Source organism: Myotis nattereri (genome assembly GCF_964212035.1).
Source record: "Myotis nattereri genome assembly, chromosome: 2".
Taxonomy (NCBI): Eukaryota; Metazoa; Chordata; class Mammalia; order Chiroptera; family Vespertilionidae; genus Myotis; species Myotis nattereri.
Window position 1 is genome coordinate 188,495,973 of NC_138076.1, and position 21,886 is coordinate 188,517,858.

The 21,886-nt window shown below is 35.7% G+C and overlaps 1 protein-coding gene across 1 annotated transcript in view; it reads left to right on the top strand.

Moving 5' to 3' along the window:
• EPS8 (EGFR pathway substrate 8, signaling adaptor) overlaps window positions 1–21,886 on the top strand; it is a 169,164-nt gene that overhangs the window by 125,396 nt on the left and 21,882 nt on the right. Inside the window, exons 12-19 of the mRNA XM_081082613.1 lie at window positions 1,522–1,610; window positions 1,965–2,039; window positions 7,269–7,417; window positions 10,365–10,548; window positions 15,450–15,586; window positions 19,234–19,342; window positions 19,909–20,052; window positions 21,237–21,272. Of these exons, the coding sequence (XP_080938739.1) occupies window positions 1,522–1,610; window positions 1,965–2,039; window positions 7,269–7,417; window positions 10,365–10,548; window positions 15,450–15,586; window positions 19,234–19,342; window positions 19,909–20,052; window positions 21,237–21,272 (923 nt within the window). The remainder of the gene's footprint in view (window positions 1–1,521; window positions 1,611–1,964; window positions 2,040–7,268; window positions 7,418–10,364; window positions 10,549–15,449; window positions 15,587–19,233; window positions 19,343–19,908; window positions 20,053–21,236; window positions 21,273–21,886) is intronic.

Genomic DNA, 21,886 nt, shown 5'->3' on the forward strand with positions numbered 1-21,886 from the left:
ATTGTAAATATAGAACCTCATTATTTTGATAAATAAAAGGATTGACTTTTCTCATTAAAACAGATACAAATGTCAATGGGTTTGAACTTTTTCTTATCACAAAACTCCAAATAGTATATTCAGGTCACATACAAATAACATACAAATAGTTTTTTAGTATGCTGTAGTTCAGCTATTTAAAATGGTGCCAAAATATATAAAATTATAATTATGGAACAAAATGCTATAGACTGAAATACATAAAAGAATAGCAAATAAATATCCCTTTCATTTCCTGTGACTTCCAGATCTTTCTCTAGCTTATGTCTACCTCATAAGCATATGAACTGTAGACTTGTCTTCCAGATGTGTATATCTGAATGTACCTCACCTCTAAACAGGGTGGGACAAAAGTAGGTTTACAGTTATTTGTATGGAAAATAAGATAGTGATTAATAAATAATAATACAAGAATAGTCTGTTTCCCATACTGACAACTATAAACCTACTTTTGCCCCACCCTGTATATTCTGAAATTCAGTATTATTATTTCCTGATGTCACAAATCACTTAGTGCTCCTGTATCCTTTGAAGGGTATACTATTCTCTTGATCACTGAGATTCAACACCACAGATTCTTCTTTGACTCCATTCTATAGTTGATAACCAACATCAACTTAATTTTTTCAGTGTTACTTTTATCCAGTTTTTTCTCTTTTCATTTTCATAAACAGAATGTGCTTCAAGCTGGCATCAGTTTTTACCCAGCTTTCTAAGCAGTTTTCAAATCTCTAGTCTTACTCTATGAGGATAGTTGTCTTAAAGCACTAGGGTAGTCACTTCATTCTCTGCTAAAAAGCATGTTAATTCCATGTTCTGTTGCTTAAGTCCACCCCTCCCTCACCCTGGTAGTCAAAGGTTATCCACAATCTAACCTGATCTACTTTTCCATTTTCATGTTTCTTTGCTTTATTGTTTGTTATTTCATGTACATTCAATTTCCTTTTTTCCATGTTTTTGCTCATGCTGTCTGGAACAAACCTTTCAAATCCCATCTTCAAAGCTGCTTTCCCCATGAACCATCTCTTAGGTTTACATTTCTCTGCCTCCCAACCAGCTGCAGTGTCTTTCTCACTTGGTACATCTTTGTTATTTATCTCAGTCATGTCTTCTATTACATTTTAAGGCCCTTAAGAGCAGGGCTTATAAGTTACACATTTTTATAGTCTTCACAATGACAAGCATAATGACTCCCATTTAGAAAGGCTATAGTGAAAATTTGTGGAATCAAATGAAGATTTGGTGGTGCCTAAAGGTAGAGGAATCCATTTCAAATGTTGGGTCATCTTAATTTGTTATAGTCAGACTATGAGATGTGGTAGGTAACTAGATAGCATGATACCTGGTATAATCATCAAACTTTACAGACATAAATGTGGACTTTAAAATTTTTTTTTTCATTTTATGTTTTGGTTGTTATTTATTTATTTATTTTTTTGACAATGTACTCTCATCTACTCCTCCTCCTACTTATTTCTTTAGAGGGTGTTTTAACTCTGCGGGCAAAACCTCCACCTCCCGATGAATTTATTGACTGTTTTCAAAAGTTTAAACATGGATTTAACCTTCTAGTAAGTGAAACTTATTTATGTATAGTTAAAAGAGATAAATAAAAGAGATCAAAGTCTAGCCAGGATGTTCCTAATTAAATTAAGAGATAAAATTATTCTTGTAGATTTTTATATGGGTTTTTATTTGCCTTTAATTAGAACAACAGATTATAAAATATGATCATCTAAGAGACTTGATAAAAAAATGACTCCTTTTTTAAAAGTAAATTTTCCTAATCTGACTCACCCATGCTAATTAATATACTAAAAATGAATGTAGTAATAAAGAACTCTTCGTCTGGGTCATTTTCAGATGTCTGTCTTTTGGTCAGTTACATCATAGTAATATGTTTGTCTGTTCTCTTAATGTTACAGGCCAAATTGAGGTCCCATATTCAGAACCCCAGCGCTGCAGATTTGGTTCACTTTTTATTTACTCCATTAAATATGGTAAGATTTTATAAATTTAAGAACATAATCATTCTTAGTATGTTTTTCAACCCCAAGTGTCTGTTAGATTATATAGACAGTTTTTCTTTATTACCTCATCATCTGTGTAAACATTGAGAATGTGAAATTTAAGAGTTTAAAGGAACCTTAGAAATCATATATTTCACTTACTTTAGAGCTGTGGAAACTGTCGTCTCTGACAGATCTAGGGGAATAAAAAGAAATAAAGGTTTATCGGATACTAGTGTTTCAGTAGATACTAGTGTAATATCAATGACTTGAGCAATATAGACATTTTTCTCATTGTCACACAATAGGCTAGGCATGTCGAGTCTGGGGCTGTATGGATGGCTTTTCTCCATGATGTTACTCAGAGACTCAAATTCTTTTCATTGAGGTCTTCCTCCATCACCTCAGCTGTCTCTGAGTCAGTCATTTGGGTGGTTTTTTTGTTGTTGTTTATTTATTTATTTAACAAATACTAATTGATAGCCTGCTATATGTGCTTGGCATTATTAGTAGCTCATAAAGCACAAAACAGATACATTCTTATCCTCTCAGAACTTATATTTTAATATGGAGGAATAAACCATAACCTAAATAAATTCATAACTAATACAGTTCACTAAAAGTAAGTGCTATGTGAAAAAATACAGCAGGGAAGGTGAACGGGGAGTGTTTCAGGTGCATGTGTGCATGTGTGTGTGTGTGTGTGCGTGTGCGTGCATGCTACAATTTTTGAATAGGGTTGGTTAAGGGTGCAACTCACTGAAAAGGTGTCATTTGAGCCAACAAATTGAGGAATGAGTCACATGGATTTCTGCAGAAAGAAAATTGCAGGCAGAGAATAGCTAATATAAATGCTCTTAGGTGATAATATGCAAATCATGGTCTTGGAATATATTGGTTTTGTAATTGTAACAGAGTTAGGGAGGAGGCCAGCAAATTAACAGGCAGACATGTGTCATTGGACCTTTTAGGTGATTGTAAAACCTTTAACATTTTTGGAGAGTTTTCAGCAGAAAAGGAAAGGATTGCTCTTTCTGAATGATTAGAAATTTTGGGGAAGAAGGGACTGAGGTGGCTGTTAAAATAACGCAGACAAGAGATTATGGTGTTTGGACCAGGTAACATCAAAGGTGATGAGAAGTCAGATTTTGGTTATAAACCATAGAAGCAAGAAGATCTGCTGGTAGATTAGATGTGCTGTGCAAGACCCAGTAATTTTTAGCCTGACTGGAAAGATGGACTGATTATTAACTGAGTTGGTGAAGACTGGGTGAAATGGAGTTTTGGAAGAAGATAAGGAATTTGGTTTTAGTCATGTGAAAATTGAGTTATACCCAGATGGAAAAACTTGAACTGGTAGTTGAATATTTGAATTTGGAGTTCAGTGGAGAAATCAGGCCTAGAGATATAAATTTGAGGGCCATCTACATAGAGAAGGCATTTGAAGCCAGGAAATTGAATGATGCCACCAAGGGAGTGATTATAAGTAAAGAAGACGGACAAGGACTGATGAAGCCAAGGCAGTTTCAGAGTCAAAAAATGGAAAAGACTAGCAAAGAAGATTGAGAAGAAGTAGAAAGAGAAACACAAGAATATTGTGGAATTCTAGAAGCCAAAGGAAGAAAATGTTTCCAAGAGGAAGAATTGAGCATTTATGTTAGACTAGAGGCCCAATGCACGAAATTCGTGTAAGAGTAGGCTTTCCTTCCCCTGGCTGCCGGCACCGGCTTCCCTCTGGCACCCGGGACCTGGACTTCCTTTGCGGCCCTGGCTTCATCCAGAAGATCGTCTGGAAGGATGTCTGGTTTAATTAGCAAATTATGCTTTTATTATTATAGATATCTAGAGTGGAAGCTCATTTACCTCCATATCCTTTTAATAGCCGTACAAAGGCAAAGAGTGTTGTCTTTAAAGAGGAACTTTGAGCTTAGACAGATAATTTCTGCTATTATCCAGTTGGCCTGAACTTCCTCATGGGGCCAACACCTAACACTGAAGCAATAGAGTTTCCATTGAGTGTCTCTGTGTCCATCTGAAATGCAGAAGCTTCTAGGAGGAAGAGGAGGAGAAGGGACACTAGGGGACAGTTGGCAGTCTTTGGCCTGCACACTGTGTTTGTGGTGTGGTGATGTGCACATAACACAATTTCCCCCCCAGAAAACTTTCTTCTCCACATGTATATTTTGAATGAGGTATAATTTTGAAGCTAACAAAATGGTGTATTGGACATAATTCCCTTTATGAAGCAGCTGGAGTGTTGGCCAACAAAAGGTTATACCACTTGTGTCATAGTCCAGGATCCAAGATACACATCTTCATTTTCTAGATTTTTAATACACAGGCGTGCTCTTTCCTTATACATTTAATGAAGTGGGCACAGTAATGCACTTCCCTTCCCATTTTATATTTCTCATATTTACAAATAATATAGCAGCGGGTTTTCTAAGCTGGCTTTATGTACAACGCCTTTGTTCTGCAGGAGAGCTGGCAGAATGAGCTGGAATAATATTTAAGGGTGCACAGAGGAAAGTGCTGAAGTTTCAGAAAAGCATGGCAATAGCAAGCAGATGGAGCAATTGGCCTCATGCGTAGACAGATCCTAAGGAAACTGGGCTACAAATCACCCTTTTCTATAATTCCACAAATTTGACATAGACCATTCCCCTTTTTGTGGGGAAGACAAATGAGAGAGAAGTGGGAAGAAGGCAGAACCTCTTTTAAAAACTTTCAGGAGGACAGAGTTTCCTATTTTGGGGGCTAAGGCAGGAATGTTTGGAGTGTCTGTGAGTGATTCACCCTGTCCAAGAGCAAATCATTACTTTGTAGAATGACAGTAGCAATAAGAACCGTTAGTGTTGCTTTGTGTACCGCTCCTGTGATTTTTTTGAAGAGTAAGAATAGCAATTATATGAAGCAGGTACATTTCACTATTTTTTATTTAGAGCATATGAAGACTACGGTCATTAACTTCTTTAATCTTTATAAAAAATGGAGCAAATTCAGCATTTCTCATAGCTTTTACTTGACTATTAGGGAAGAAATGGGGGAAAAAGAGAATCTAAGTAATAAAAAGGAATAAATCTCATTCTTCTTTCACCAAGGGTAACTAGACAAGACCTGAAGTAGAATATGAAATGGATATTGCTTTACAGACAGGAAAGTAAGTGACATTATCAGCATGAAGTCAGAATTGGGCAATAAGAGATTAGAAGATGAAAGTCCAAGGCTACGTCAGTAATTTATGAATGCTTCCATATGTTGCTGCTATATATAGAGCATCAGGTTTCCACTTGTCTATTTATAGTTGAATAATTCTTGCTGTATAAGCATTTTTAAAATTAGAGGGCCATTCATATGCAAAGAAACTGATTCTAGCTCACTAACAAAATTTGTATTCTTTATTCTTTAACACATTTGATACTATCTCAGTTTGAGTATTTGGAAGTATTGTTCATGATGCAGTTTTGCCACCTCCTCTCATTAATTTCACACTTTCACAGATTATAAGTAACTATTGAGTCATTACACAAAGTTGGAATATAAAATAAAGTGACTAGTTTCCATAATATACAAAATGTAGTCTTTCTAATTAGGCTAGGTATCTGAAAACATTGATATATTTTATATTTTTTTCCTCAACAGTGACTCCTTGTTAATGGTCTTCCCAAACATAATATTTCTGTTACTCCATTTAGTGTTCTGCCTGTAGAGCCCAGACATTTTATGTGGAGATGGGAAGGAATATTTATTAGGGCCTGACTTTTGGCCAGACAAAGTTTAGTGGCTTTAAACCTTATGAGTTTAAACCTGTACCCTCAGCATCTGAACGCAAGCATATCCACAGCACACATGCATGCACACATGTCTACTCACATTCTTGAGAGGGATCTTTGGCCCATAGCCTTTTATTTACCTGCTTTAGTTTTATTCCCTCTTCCCTCTGTGAAAATAAATTTTTTAATATTCCTCTACTCCTTTACTCTTTACTTTTTCCTTATGTATTTACTGGAAGTACTTGTAAGGCTTGCAAGTAAATAATGACTGTGCCGGTTGTCAAGGTAGATTTTGTTCTCAGTAAGAGCCCACCTCCCTTATCCTTCATTTTTTCTTTAGTTTGTTCTCATTCATTCCCATAACACTGTGTCTATTGCAATTCAAAATCAGATAAGTCTTGGTCAAAGTCCTCAAGGGAGCAGAAACTAAAAAATAAGCCATAAGCTATAATGCAATTTGTTACTGATATGCACAAATGATTTTGGGGACATAGAGGTGCATCAGAGTTACACTGAGGAGTTCAGAAGGGCTTTCCAGAAGAGGTGGTACCTGATGATGGAGGAGGGCCTTCTGGGAGGCTGGGAAACAGCATGTCAAATACACAGAGGTCTGCACAGCACAGCAGGCTCAGAACACCAGGACGACTGGGGAGAAGGTGACTGTTAGTCTGGCACCATTCAAAAACACATTTCTTTCTTCTTGTGCCACATCTCTGGGAAGGTGAGATTTCTATAAAAGGGCTCTGGTTTCTGCTCTAGGAGATAATAGCTGCCATTCTTTAGCCAGGAAATAGCTCCTGAGAAGTAAATATGGAACAGTTTTCAGAAATTCTCTTATCATCACTTTGTTTATCAGGGAGTTACACCTGTTTATTTGTTTGTGCTAGTCATTACATTATCCAGTTCAAGTCAGGACAATTTCCTTGGATTAAATTCTAGGGAAAAATACATAGATTCGGAGTCCCAGTTCTCTTTCTTTCACTTTTCTCTTTAGGCCCTTTTATTTTCGTACATCTTTGTAGACGCAGCCACAGCCTGTTAGCTTGAGCATAGCCTTCCTTTCTATAACCATATTTTTCAAGTTTGGCATAATAGATTTCCAGTGAAGATCATTTTTTTTTTTAACAAACCAAAATTCAGAGTTGGTTAAACCATCTGACTTAGAATTCTCTGTAAAGATATTAGTATTTTCCAAGTAAAGTACAGTGATATGCAGCCAATAGACAGAGCCCATGAAAGCTGTCAAATTATTAACTTTTCATTTTAGATTATTAGTCACCACCAATCTGGACAGATCATCTGGCAAGCTGTTTTCATTCAGTAGTGCATTGCACAACATCAAAAGTTAATTTGAGTTTATAAAACCAGTGCTTGTTTTGGCATGGCTTTTGAAAATATACAAATAATCGTCATCGTCTTGCTAAAAAATGATGTATTGTGTTTTTAGGTGGTGCAGGCAACAGGAGGTCCTGAACTAGCCAGTTCAGTACTCAGCCCCCTATTGACTAAAGATACAATTGATTTCTTAAATTATACTGTCAATACAGATGAAAGACAGCTGTGGATGTCATTGGGAGAAACTTGGATGAAAGCCAGGTAAGCATGAGTTTAGCATCTAATACCTATAATACTTTAAGTATTGTTCTTTGTTTATTGTATGCATCTAACAAGACATTTATTTAACCTTCTAAGTATGAAGACTAGGTGTTATAGATGAAAACCCATGAAAGGCTAAAAGTCTGGGGGAGAACATAGAGGTATATGGAATATAAGGCATGATAAATGCCAAAGTGACATAAACAAACTGCTATTGGTTGGCAAGGTGGAACAGTCAGGAAGAGGATTTAGAGAGGAGGGTAGTGTTCAAAGAAGAGCTGGCATTTAAAATCAATAGCTAAAACCATTAAGTAGAGAGATGCATGTTTCTATATAGACATACACATACAGAAGAGTTTGCTAGTCACTCTTTCATTCACTTCATAGAGGTACGTTACTGTTCCCATTTTACAGATTAGGAAATTGAGGCATAGAGAGGTAAACTAATTTGCCCAAAGCCAAACAACTCATATGTGTCAGAGTGGGGATTTGAACCTAGGTAATCTGGCCCTGTAGTCAATGTTCATAATTATTTCTCTAAGCTGCCTGTCAGCAGGATGGATAGGATTTCCACAAATACATAGCAGATAAAGGGCCTTCCCAGCAGAGAGAGAAGCTCAAGGGAAGTCATGAAGCAGTAGATTGAAGTATAAATATGTGTTCAATTAGAATATAACCTTGGGTAGTAGGGGATTGTGGAGAATTGGGAGGAGGAATGGTGTTAAATGAGGCAAACAGAAACGAGCAGGGCTGGGTTATGAAGGCTCTCAGTGCCATGCTGTGGAGTTGGAGCAAGGCTCTATAGGCTGTGGAGAACCAATAACTTTGTGAAGTAGAGTGTGACATAAACACATGTGTTTTTAGAAAGATCATTCTTGTAGTTGAGTTTAAAAACAAGAACAGAAGTAACTAGAGGCGAAGAGGCCCCTTTGGATGATAATGCTGTAGTTCATTATTTTTTTAATTTTCTATTAAATGTATTGGGGTGATATTGATTAATAAAATTATATAGGTTTCAGTTGTACAATTCTATAATACATCATCTGTATATTGCATTGTGTTTTTACCACGCAAAGTCAGATCTGGGACTAGAATTGTGGTGTGGAAATGGAAAGGAGGAGGGAGAAATTTTAAGAATTGTATCTTGTCAATAAAGTGATTGTGGAAAACAAATCATTAATTGCAGTGTTCAAGTTTGCTGAGCAAAGCAAATAATAAAAATGTTTCTCTTTTCATTATACATGAATAAATAATTTTTGCTTTCCTTATTTTTCCAAGTCTTTTTTAAAAAAAATATTTTTATTGATTCAGAGAGGAAGAGAGAGGGAGAGAGAGATAGAAACATCAATGATGAGAGAGAATCATTGATTGGCTGCCTCCTGCACGATCACCACTGGGGATCGAGCTCACAACCAGGCATATGCCCTTGACCGGAATTGAACCCAGGATGCTTCAGTCTGCAGGCTGACGCTTTATCCACTGAGCCAAGCCAGCTAGGGCTTTCCAAGTCTTTTTATTTCTGTCAGTACTTAAGGAGGGAATCACTCACTATGGTCACTTACTAGCTTGTCTTCCTAATGCTTTTGAAAGGGCTAGCCTAAAAGTAATGGCCCAGTTCACTATTTTGTTTTCCTTTTTCTATTGAAACATATAAACCATTCCCAAAATCCAAACCATTTGGACTTTGGCAACTGCTTGTGTTAGGATATGGTTTACATGTTGAATGTTTTACCAAGCAGAAAGCTCTTTAAAAGCACGCAGTTGTTTTTATATTGAAAATACTAGAGGCCAGGTGCACAGATCCGTGAATGGCGTGGGAGGGGGCTGGTCCCTCAGCCTGTCCTGTGCCCTCTCACAATCTGGGAGCCCTCGGGGAATGTCTGTCTGACTGCTGGTTTAGGCACGATCCCCACAGGCCAGGCTGAGGGACCCCACTGGTGCATGAATCCGTGCACACACCAGGCTTCTATTATTAATATAACCCTATATCATACTATGTATATATTATATCATGTAAAAACTCATTAAATAGATTTCTTAAACCTACTAGATTTATGTATATTATGATTTTATGATAAGCCTGAAAAAGCTATTTTAATTCTAAGAGTATTAGGAAATGAATACACTGACTTAAAAACTCACAAAGATAAAAATAATCATGAAGGTACATAATAATCTGAATACAATGGCTAATTTCATTAAAGTAGAAATATAATCTGAAGAATTAAATCAGGTGTGAAAGATAAACAGATTTTAGCAGAAATGAAGCTATAATTTCTGTCCTAGTTATTTTTATGGTTCATGAGTGATTAGGGGCTTGTAGAAATAAGTGTCACTCAAAGTCATTAAAAAATGAATGGATAATGATAGTGATTACAGACAAGTCCTAACTTGATTTTACTTATTAAAATGTTGCTGATACATTTAATTTACAAAATCAGCAATGTTTCATTTTTGGGGACTTCATAACTTAAAAAATCATAAACCTTAAGAACATTCTCTGCTGTTTCTCTTTTGAAAAATATATCCAATATCAGGAGGTTTCAGAATGATGGGAGAGAATGAAGGGAAAGATGACGATCGGAAACTACTTTAGATACTAGAGAAGTTTATGTTCTAAATACTTAACACATTTCTAGTTTCATGTGGGTCCTTTCCCAAATTTTCGAAAACATATACCCATGTTTAAAAGTTGAATGAATGGGGATTTGAGGCATGATGTAAAAACAGGTAATAAAGCAGAATTCAATCTTCCTTTCATTTTATATGTATTAAATATGAGATGAACATGTTTACCTTTTTGGTGAAGGGAAAGCAGATTAGGTATGCACCGTTTTTGTTGTTTTGTGCATTTGTGTTTGTGTTTTATAGCTAGCCTTACTAAAGATAATCTTGAGCATGAATACATTTCTTAATTTTATTTTTTGTACACTTTAATGTCCTACAGAACAGAGTGGCCAAAAGAACAGTTTATTGCACCATATGTCCCACGGTTCCGCAGTGGCTGGGAGCCGCCCATGCTGAACTTCATGGGAGCTCCACTGGAACAAGACCTTTATCAGTTGGCTGGCACTGTGGCAAATGTAGCAGAACATCAACACAGACATGAAGCAAAAAGATATTCCACAGAGGTGAAGGTTTTTAAACATACCTTTTGCAGAAAATACCGTGATCTGTGCATTTTCTTAATATTCCACTGAGTTCTCTTTTTGTCTGAAGATATTCTAGAATCAGTGATGGAATGTCTGCCCTTAGTTACCTCTCTCTCTCCTCTTTGTTGTGACAGTTTCTGTTTCCCTGTGAAGCCCAACATGAGTCCATATCATCCCTTCTAGCCTGCCAGCTGCCCCCCTGCCCATCCTGCCAGTGCCCCCCATCCTGCTGGTGCACCCTCATCCTGCCAGTGCTCCCTGAACTCCAGTGATCCCATCTTTTTGAAGTGTGTTCTCTTTCTCCTTATCTGGGAATTGCCCTCCTACCACTGCCTTATTCTTTCTATTTTCCTCTCCCATCTTTAGACCCTCAGGACATTTCCCAGAACCCAGTTTCTCTAAGCTCGTCCCAAACAAGTCTTTCCTGAAAGCCTTAATTCTTACCTTTCTTCTCCCTCATTTCTTCCTCCCTACCTCTCCCTCCTTCTCTCCCTCCTTCCTTCCATTTTTCTTTTTTCGTTTTCTTTTTCTTTTTGCCTAGTTTCAAACCTCTGGGGTCCTATCAGCCTGGCTAGGAGAAAGTCCCAGCTTCAAATGATCATTTATAACACTATTACTTATACCTTCAGGAGGTAATAAAATCTATTGTATCTTTTATATATTTAGTAAGCTACAGAGTACACCTATTTGGGGAGCAAATTAAAAGATTGAAATTGGGTATGTTACCTCTTTATATTCCTTAAAAATGATTTTGCTATGACTCTTCTTGTTCTATCAGAAAATAAAGTTGAACATTGCTTAATGCCGAATCAAACCGAATAGGATGATTAGAAGTAATTAGAGGAATGAAGCCTGGAAAAGGTCTTCCTTGAAGTCCTACTCATTTTCTTTCTTTAATTTTTTAGATTAATGTTCTTGGACTACTGTGCTATTTATAATGTGGTAGATATGATATCAATGAATGAATGAACAAACCAGAGTAAACCCTTACTTTTAAAGAGAAAAATTTATGTAAGTTTAATTTCTTAAAATTATTCCCTTAGACAATAACCATATTATAGAGAGTTGGTTAAATTCTGAAACTTTAAAAATAAAGCAAACTGCCCTGGCCGGTTTGGCTCAGTGGATAGAGAGCCTTGGCCTCTGGACTGAAGGGTCCTGGGTTCGATTCCAGTCAAGGTCACATGCCCGGGTTGCAGGCTCAATCCCCAGTGTGGGGCATGCAAAAGGCAGCCAATCAATTATTCTCTCTCATCATTGATGTTTCTATCTCTCTCTTCCTCTCCCTTCCTCTCTGAAATCAATAAAAAATATATATTAAAAAAAAATAAAGCAAACATACTGCTTTGAAAATAATTTTTTTCTAATGTGACTTTTTCCTCTGGCTGCATATAACGGTTTAGGTGGAGTCCGTAACTGCCCTTCCCTCCAACTGAGTGATTAAGAAGATGACCTCAGAGTTCTGGGCAGTGGTTGGCAGGCATACAACCCTGTCTGTAATTTCATAGTTTAGACCTCATCACTATGAGTTTTTTTCCTCATAGAGAGCAGAGTTTTTAGAGGAATAAATGTAATCAAACATGAAATTATGTTACTCTTGCTGTTGCTATAGTTACAGCTGACTATTTTCAAATTATAGAAATTTCCAGCTTACAGTCTTCATATATTAAATAAGAAAATATATCTACTTTATAATTATGCCTCAGAAATTCACTTTTGTGAGTTCTCTTCTGTGAGTTCTTTTTTAGTTTGTGCATGTATTTAAAGAGAGGGTAATGTATTTGGGACTTCGAGTATAAAAGTTACTTCCTCTCATTTAGTAAGTAATTTTAAAACAAGAATTATTGACAATCCTTCCTTATAATGTATTATCTCATTTTCTGGTTATAAGTGATTTTTCAGAGATTTTTTTTTTTTTTTTTTTAAAGAAAGGCACCTGCTAGCATTTCTAGGGAATTTTATACCCTAAGATTTTGTTGAAAAGCCAAGTACTGATGACTTAAAATGCGTAAGGAATGTAGTCATTCCCAGAAGAGAGATTTTATTACACTTTATTGCTACTTTTATGAATACATTCAGGGCAAGCCTTGGCTGACTCAGGTTTTGTTTGGAATCGAAGGCATAGGTGAAGTGGAGTGACAAATATGGCGGCAGTGCCCACCTTTACTTCCGCTGAGCCAGCAGCAGGTCCACACGAGGTTGTGTGGTCTTCAGAGTCACTTGGCATCATTCCTCCTCCTCCTGACATTCCCATCGCTCTCAGTGCCCGGTGATCTCATACTGGTTGCTTCACTCTGTGGGTGACTCTAACAGGTTCTTGAACTCCTCCCTATATTTATAACAGCCTTCAATGAAAAATTGACTAATCATCTAATTCCTCTGCTCTGTCCTTGGGAAATAATAAACTGAATTAAGCTATTTGTTTTCTATTGTATTTTTCAGCTTTTTGAGGTATAATTCACAAAAAATGTAAGATATTTAAAGTATCTTTATGTAAAGCATCACTACCATCTAGTTAATTAACATCAACACATCCATGACCTCACATATTTATTTATCTTTGTTGTTGAGAACATTTAAGTTCGACTCTTTTAGTAAATTTGAATTATATAGTACAATGTTATAAATTGTAGTCACCATGTTTTACATTAGATCCTCAAGCCTTTCGTAGCCGAAAGTTTATACCCTTTCACCAACTTCTTACATCCCCCAGCCCCTGGCAACCATTTTTCTATTTCTATGAGTTTGACCTTTTTTTTTTTTTTAAGGTTCCACATGTAAGTGATACCATGCAATATTTGTCTTTTGCTGTGTGGCTCATTTTACTGAGCATAATGTCCTCAAGGTTCATCCATCCATGTTGTTGCAAATGGTGGAATTTCCTTATATCTCATGGCTGAGTAATATCCCATTGTAACATATATTATATCTTATACGCATACATATACATACCACATCTCCCTTATCTACTCATCTATTGATGGATGCCTAGGCTGTTTCCATATCTTAGCTATTGTGAATAATGCTGAAATGTACATCAGAGTGCAGATATCTCTTCAAGACCCTAATTTTGTTTTCTTCAGTAATATACCCAGTAATGGGACAGCTGAGTCATATAGTAGTTTTATTTTTGATTTTTGAGGAACCTCCATACTATTTTCCATAATGACTATACCAATTTACATTCCCAACAACAGCACAAGAGTTTCCTTGTCTCTACACCTTTGTCAACATTTTGTTATTGTATGTCTTTTTTTATAATAGCCATCCTAACAGGTGGAAGGTGGTATCTTATGTGGTTTTGATTTAGATTTCCCTGATGATTAGTGATGCTAAGTGCCTTTTCATGTACCTGTTGACTGTTTGTACGACTTGTTTGAGAAAATGTCTGTACAGTTCCTCTGCCCATTTTTTAATTGGATTTTTTTTTTTTTTTTTTGGCTACTGAGTTGTATGAGTTCTTTATGTATTTTGGATATTAACCCCCATCAGATACAGAATTTGCAAATATTTTCTCCCACTTCATAGATTGCCTTTTCACTTTGTTGATGGTTTGCTAAGGTAATCAAATGGTGGAAATTGTTTACATTTATTTGTGTGTTAAGTGCAGCATCCTCATATAGTTCCTAGGAATAATATGATATGGGTATTTAAATATCAACACTGGACCGTGGAGACACCTCATCTGCTCAGTCTGTGATAAACTCAGCCCTACTCCTGCCAACTTTGTCATTAGAAATAACTATATTAAACATGTGCCCAGTAATTTTTTAAACCATTCCTGGTTTTAAATATTTTACCCCAGGGATTACATAAACAATTGAAATAGCCAAGGAATCCTAGTGCTTCAGAGTCTGTCATGTATCCCCCAGACCTCACTTTACAAAAGGTAGCAGTACAAAATCTTTAGATGAATGTGTGTGTGTTTCTTTGTTTTGTTTCTTTGTTTTTCCCCATAATTTTAGAAGCATGCTGTTCAGTGAAACCATAGTCCTCAGTCTCCCTTGGTTAGTCCAGTAAGCCCATGTCTGAATTGTGTTAACTGCAAAAAGAAGTGACTCTGGCATTGTCTCCTTCTGGACTATTGACTGTTAAGATCGATGTGTTTCTGCCTTTTTATGTTCTCCTCAACAGTAAATCTGATAATAGTGCTGCCATTTAAAAAATAATACAAAATAGTTTCTGTGTACATTTTAAATAATAAGAAAAATGAGAAGGTGGTATAATTTCAATGCACAGAGTTCAGATGATTTTCATGTGACAATATTTACCTTGCTAGTGGTAAAGAACTGCTTCTTAAACATAGAAAGCAAGGGTTAAGGGTTTTGTTGTTATTTTTAAACCACTTTTATTAAATATAAGCTCTTAAAGTCTGCCTAATCCTAAAATCACCTAGTACTGAAATTCCTGAGGAAGGAATGTATAGGCATAATTCATTTTATTGTGCCTCGCTTTATTGCTCTTCACAGATGTTGTGTTTTTTTTTGTTTTGTTTGTTTGTTTTTTACAAATTGAAGGCCAGACCATTCAGCAGCAAAAATATTACTAGTTGCTTTATTGGGTACTGGCTTTATTGCAGTGGTCTGGAACCAAACCCGCAGTATCTCCGAGTTATGCTTGTATTGTTTTTATACCTGGACATTTCCAGAATTAAGATTTAGCCTTTGCTCTAATTACTTTTCTTATTATAAGTAGGTCTTGGACAAAATGTATCTACCTTGTTTCATAATTTATTCACTTAATGGTTATTAACTTAATGGGCAACCACTTGAAAATGAAACTGATCACAGTATAGCGGAGTGTTCGTATTGATTGAGGTCAGTGCTCATTCAGTTAATTAATGTTGGTGATTCTCTAATCTCTCCTTCCCTGTCTTTCAGCAATCCAGTGTATCAGAGTACTTTCCACCTCCACCTGAGGGGTATGCATTCAATAGCATTTACACAAGAGGGCCCCATCTGGACCAAGGGGACACTGCTGCTGCTTTTAAGCCAACGCCTAATCGCCATGTAGATAGGTAATATTCCATGGGCATCGTTGGGAGAGCTGTGGATGACTATCTCTGATTTAGTGCAAATGGAGATGCCAGTGTCTGCATTGTTCGTTACAGCTTTAAACTGTCCATCTGTCAGTCGTTTGTAAAGTTTCAGCTGTTCCATCATAGAACTGGCTTTGATGAACAAAACCTCCAGTCCACAATTCTAACGTAGCATAACTGCCTTTGGATGACTTTCTCTTCTTAAGATGATGTTTCTGACAAAATATGTGAATTAAGAAGAATGGCTTTAACATTCTCAACTGTTTGCACCAAATGGTCTCTACCAGCTCTGTATCTTTTAGAGGAAATAATTTTCATCTTTTCTCTCCAGAAACAAACAAATCTTTCTTTATATAGAAATATTTAAACTAAAGATAAACTAAATATTTTAATGTAGTCAATGCCTTATTTACCATTTTACCATTTTGTCTTACTGTATTCTCACTTTCCAGTTTTACATTTTATTAATTTCCCCAAGTTTCTCTCTTAAAAAATTTAATATAGGCAGAGATGGGAAATTGAGATGGGTAAGAAATAAAGGAATTGGAATAGGTTCACTCTTTCAATCTTGTTTTCCAGCCTCGACAAGTGAGGTTGACACAGAGGCCAACCCATATAAGACAAAGGAAAGGTGAAATGTTGGTAGCAAGGATATGGGAAAATAATCACTCCTATGAAGTGGGGTAGAGAGCTTGTTCTGTGCTCTCCTATCTCAAAGCCTCACTCACCATGAGTGTCCTATTTATTTATTTATTTATTTATTTATTTATTTATTTATTATTTTTCCAGTATGCTCTTTTCTTAATAGAATCTAAAGAAGGTGATATTCTGTTGGGAATGGTGACATAGATAATATTTAACTAAAAGGTGTGAAAATTATACAGGTATTATTATAATTGAGTGCAAAGAAGAGTCAGGAATGAATAACACATTTTGAAAATGTGAACATGAAATACTTTTTAATTTTAGTTGCAATTTTAGTAGATATACATGAAAATCACTTTTGAAGTTTAAAAATTATTTCATTGAAATTCTTCTTGACTAATCATTACTCATCCTCATATTTTCTTCTTCCTTTGTTTCTACCTTAGTTGTCAATAGTCAAGAAGTTATTTCAGATTAGTGATTCTTACCTTTTCCTTTTGTTTCATAACTCCAGTAAATTGGGATGGTTTTTCACTGTTAGGTAACTAGAAAACAGCTTCAGTTTTCTCATGGAATTTTATATATCACAGATGATGTAAGGGACATCCTTTTAAAAGTTATTACATATTTTACCTCATTTAGAGAATACTATGGTGAATTTCATAAGGTTTATTTTAGTAACCTTTCTGAATAATAAATTAAAATGGAATTTAGTGATGAAAATTTCATGAAGGGATATTTAATAGACCTTAGAGTTACCATAATTTAGCCACAGAAAGAATGTTTCAAAAACACAGTGGGTAGTGGGTAGACCATATAACTCAGTTGTCTTTATGGAGCCCACCTCTCAGCTGGACTGTTATAATAGGGGCTGGAGATAGACACCCGGGTCATTAATTATCTGTGTTGCTAAGAAAATTTGTCATCACTTTTGTAAAAACTGAAAGTTCTCATCTGATATGAAATACACAGAGGGTTGGAATTTGTTTTTATAATAATAATTATTCATCTTAAACTCTGTTATATGCCAAGAATACAGTAAATACCATTTGAAGTATATTCACTGTTCAGTGAAATTACTATGTCATTAGGGAAATCACCTGTTGAATTTACAGCCCTCACCTTTGAAGGATTATAGTTTACTGCCATTCAAAAGCAAGTAGTGTTTTAGAGAAGTCTTGGGTCATTGCTTTCTCCATGTCTACTCTATATTAAATGTATATCTATTACTCCAAATCAGAAACAGAGACCATATCATTTTTATACATTCCAGGTCTTTAAGGAAACTTTGGGACATTTGAAAAATTACAAGGTGTGATTTTTCAAATTGATAGCTATAGTCAGTGTATACCCACTTTTAATCTAGAGAAAGCGAGAAACTGAAGATTTGTAAATTCTGAAGTACTTTGTAAGCACATGCTGGGCAATTGCTTCTGAGACACCCAAGATAGCAAAAACTTAAAGGAGAAATGCAGCCAAAACCTCTTCAACCTGCAGACTCAGTGCACAGTGGCAGAGTTATTTTACCTGTGACGGTACTCAACTCTGCTTTGTCAGTTGTGCTTATTTTCCAGATCATAGGAGAGAAGAACACGAGGGAGGAAAGATAGAAACTGTTTTTGTAAGTTTGGGAGTGATTGAATCTTATCTTATCCTCTTCCCCCCACTCCCAACGAAATCTTAATAGTTAGGATCATATAACTAGAGATAAGGATGGGAAATCCATGGAACACAATTTAGAATTCTCATTATTAATAATATATAATAATGATTTGACTTTTTCTCATTTTTTAAGTATACCAAGAATAGCCAATAGCATATCTTACAACTCATCTTTTTTCTTTGTCCCTGAACCTCTTGTTCTGGAGTCACAATCTAAGAAGAACCATTTACCTATGGGGACAGAACATATTGTGTCCGTAGCTATCTTACAGTTCCTGCTGTGACTCATCATTTCAGAGGATCTTGGTTGGCAGCAAAGAGAATGGCCACGTTAAGCGGAGAAGGATGACGAGCCATTTTAGTCCCTGTTGCTTTTCATCTTGTAGAGATGTGTGAGGAAATGTGGGGATGTAAATGGAGGAGAAGATTAGGGAGTAAAATTAATTCATAACGGTTAAAGTTGTTTTATTATTAAAATGAAGAAAATAATATTAGTTCATTATTGATACATATCAGGTTTTATTGTATTATATACAAACGTATTTTAATTATGTTGTTAAATCTATTAATGGTAAGTTAATGCTTAAAAGAAGTATTTGGTTTATTAAGAAAGTTTTATTTTTTTAAATACAGAATTCTTATGTTCTTCCTATTAAAGTTTATAGTAAATTATTTAATTAATTTGGAAGTGTTATTGGTTTGTATTTAATCCATACCTTTCCTTGCAATTTAGATAACTGGATAAAGCTTTCCTAAAATTGGACAGTCATAATTCTTAAATATATATTTGGTTAATAAATTGAAAACGTTACTTGAATAGTGAAATCAACATATAATTGAAGTTACCACTATGGAAACTATTTTCAGTCTCCTTTAATTTTATGTAAAATGCTAACATTGATCTTTTTTTTTCCAACTTAAAAAAATGTTTTTATTGATTTTTCTTTAAAATCTAAAAATTTAACATTGATCTTTATCCTAATTCTTTCATGGTAGAAGATAATTAACAAAGCAATATCCACAATGTATATTTAGTGGTTAAATAATTCAGACTTGCAGTCTAGATTTGGCTTAGTGCCAACTAGCCTTGTCAGTTCGCATTACATATTTTTGTCCTAGCCATAGTTTGTTCATTTTAATAATGAAAAGTCCAAAGTTTCTTTTAATTTTCATATTCCATCAAATATCATAAAACTAAACTACGGTCAAAATAATGTCAGAATGTTTCCTGGTAGGAATTGACTTGCCTTAGTGTTTTACTTCTGTTTTCACCCTGTAGGAAGAGCTAGCAGAATAATCTTTTTTCTTTCTTTTTATAGAAATTATGATCCACAAGTAACACAACCCAAGAAATATGCCAAATCCAAGTATGACTTTGCGGCAAGGAACAACAGTGAGCTCTCAGTTCAAAAGGATAATATTTTAGAGGTAGTAGCATTTTACCTTTACATACTCTTAGTAAAGTGGATTTATTCTATTCCTCTTTGGGTATTTACCTAAACCTTTCTCAAAGAAATGTTGAGGTCAGGCAATTATTCTTCAGTATCATTTTATTTTACCAAGGGTAGAGCAGATTAGGCACCTGTGTCTTTTTAGGAGGGCAAGTAGTTTTTCTGTTCATTATTGGTCAGTTGGTTTCTTTTGGGTGGTCAGGTGGGGGTGAGTTTCTGGGCTTACTTTGCCCTCTTCCTCCTCCTGGGCTTTATTCATTTTAGAATCAAGGCTATTTATCAGGTCACATGTATATGTACCCTATATTTTAATAAGAGAAAACATTGTCCCTCTTCCTGTCCTAGTTCCCTGGCACAAATATACCCAGCACTGAGTGAAGTAAGGGTTGTGGGAATAATCTACGATGACTCCAAGTCTCTTTTCTTGGTTTATAACTGAGTGTTTAAACTAAAAGTTTCTTGGTCTAGAAGAAAAAATTGAATTTTCTTCATAGATTGGTTTTGGTACAGAAATGATGTCTTTATTTTCTTGCATAATGACAGATCCTGGATGATAGGAAGCAGTGGTGGAAAGTTCGAAATGCAAACGGAGAATCTGGATTTGTGCCAAATAACATTTTGGATATTGTGAGACCTACAGAATCTGGATTGGGGCGTGCTGATCCACCATACACACATACCATACAGGTAATTATGATTTTTGAGCAAAACTTAACTTTAACAGATTTTACAATTTATTACTCTTAAGAAGGATTTAAATATTTTTTTTGTGTGTTAATCATTTTGAGGTTTAATTGGTTGTATAATTTTTTTCTAGGGTATTTCAGGGGCAATGGTGAGAAACATAAGGAAGAATTATACATATGTTTTATGGTTCAAATATTTAGGATATTGCGCAAAATGTTTTCCAGGAAATGACTGTTTCTCTGAATGCTACTTTTTCATTCTACAGTGTTTTTGACATTTGAAGAAGCAGTATTTCTGCCTGCTCACTCTTACCTTCTATTCAGTGGCTTCCTCCTGCTAAGCGATGGCGCTGAGACAGTGGCTGGAGGATCCAGCAGTTCATCTGCACCAGCTTTGCCCTCCTTCTCTTCAATGTTCTGCCACTGGCCAACCTTGAACTTGCACTTATCTCCACCTGAGTGTTTATTCATTTTCCTCTCAAGATTTTAAGATTACAGTGTACTTATGCTATAGGTTGCATGTGACAGGCTTTCTCTTCTTGATCACTGAACAATCCTTGAGTCCTATGCCCCATTTCCAGAATTGAAGTGATGCTGGTTAAGGCATTCACCTTCACATCTGGATTCACTTGCTACTCAAGTATTGGGATGTTTGGTCTGACAGGATCTCTAGAGTCAGATCTGCCAACAGAGCCAGAATGGATGGATTGTCCCATGTTTAGCTTCTGAGCCTGAGGTGGCTCCCCATGTCCCAGGAAGAATTCTTTTAATTTTCAGAATTGTGAGCAAAAGATCATATCTGACCATGTAAAAATGTCATAAATTTGAGTAGAAGCTACATAGACTATGCCGTGAAATAGTTAATTTTCATGCCTAGACTTAGTAAAATACAGAAAGTCCAAACTGAGATTGTGCTCATGTGCTGCCATGGCTATTCATTCAGGCACTTCTGGCTCCTCGTAGCATTTGAGCCTCTTGGGTTCCTGCACTTGTCCAGATCCATTCCTGTCTTATGGGAATCCAAGAATCAAACAAAGTTAAAAAAGAAAAAATTAGTGTACAATGTATGTATCTTAATAACCTAAAGGGACGGCAATGGAAATCCTGTGTGCTGTGCTTGAATTTTGGCTGGCCTGATGTACATCTATATTATGTACTTATTTTATGTTCATTATTTGTCATTAGCTGTTGATGCCAAAGAAGGAGTTTGAGTTATTCAAGGTATGGTCTTTTCCATTTCCTGTGGGTTTTTGAAGTGAATTTTCTGACTTGGTTTTATTACCTTTTTCTTTCCTAAGTTCTTTCTTTTCTGATTTTGAGGTGTGGTTACTTGACATAATAGAGGCTTCTGTCTGGTTTATAAATGTGAATTATTCATGTTCTTTCCTATAGAGGTTTTGACTGAATTCCTTAAACAGTGTTAAAGAGTGTATGCTTGAAATGTATGCCAAAAAATAGGGATAGAGTCTACCCGCTTTGAGCTCTAGGGACTGTTTTTAATGTTTAACCCATGATGGACTGTTAAAGTCACTATTCATAAGGATATCCCTCGTAGCTGTATGTGAGAAGAATCTGAGAGTTTATATTTTAGGTGCTAAAAATAATTATCCAACTTTATTTCTATTTGTGTGCATGGTTGCTAGACATGGGCAAACTTTGATAAATATCAAAAAGTTGCAAATAATGTAAATTCTAAGTATTCCCCCTGCCCCAAGATTTCCTCAGGAGTTTAACTTCTCTTACCTTTTCCTGTTTACTGTTTAGGCCTCTCTTTTTCTTCAGTTTTGATTCCTGACTTGAGCCATAGTTGGCTTTTCTGTTTCAAGGTTGCTTCT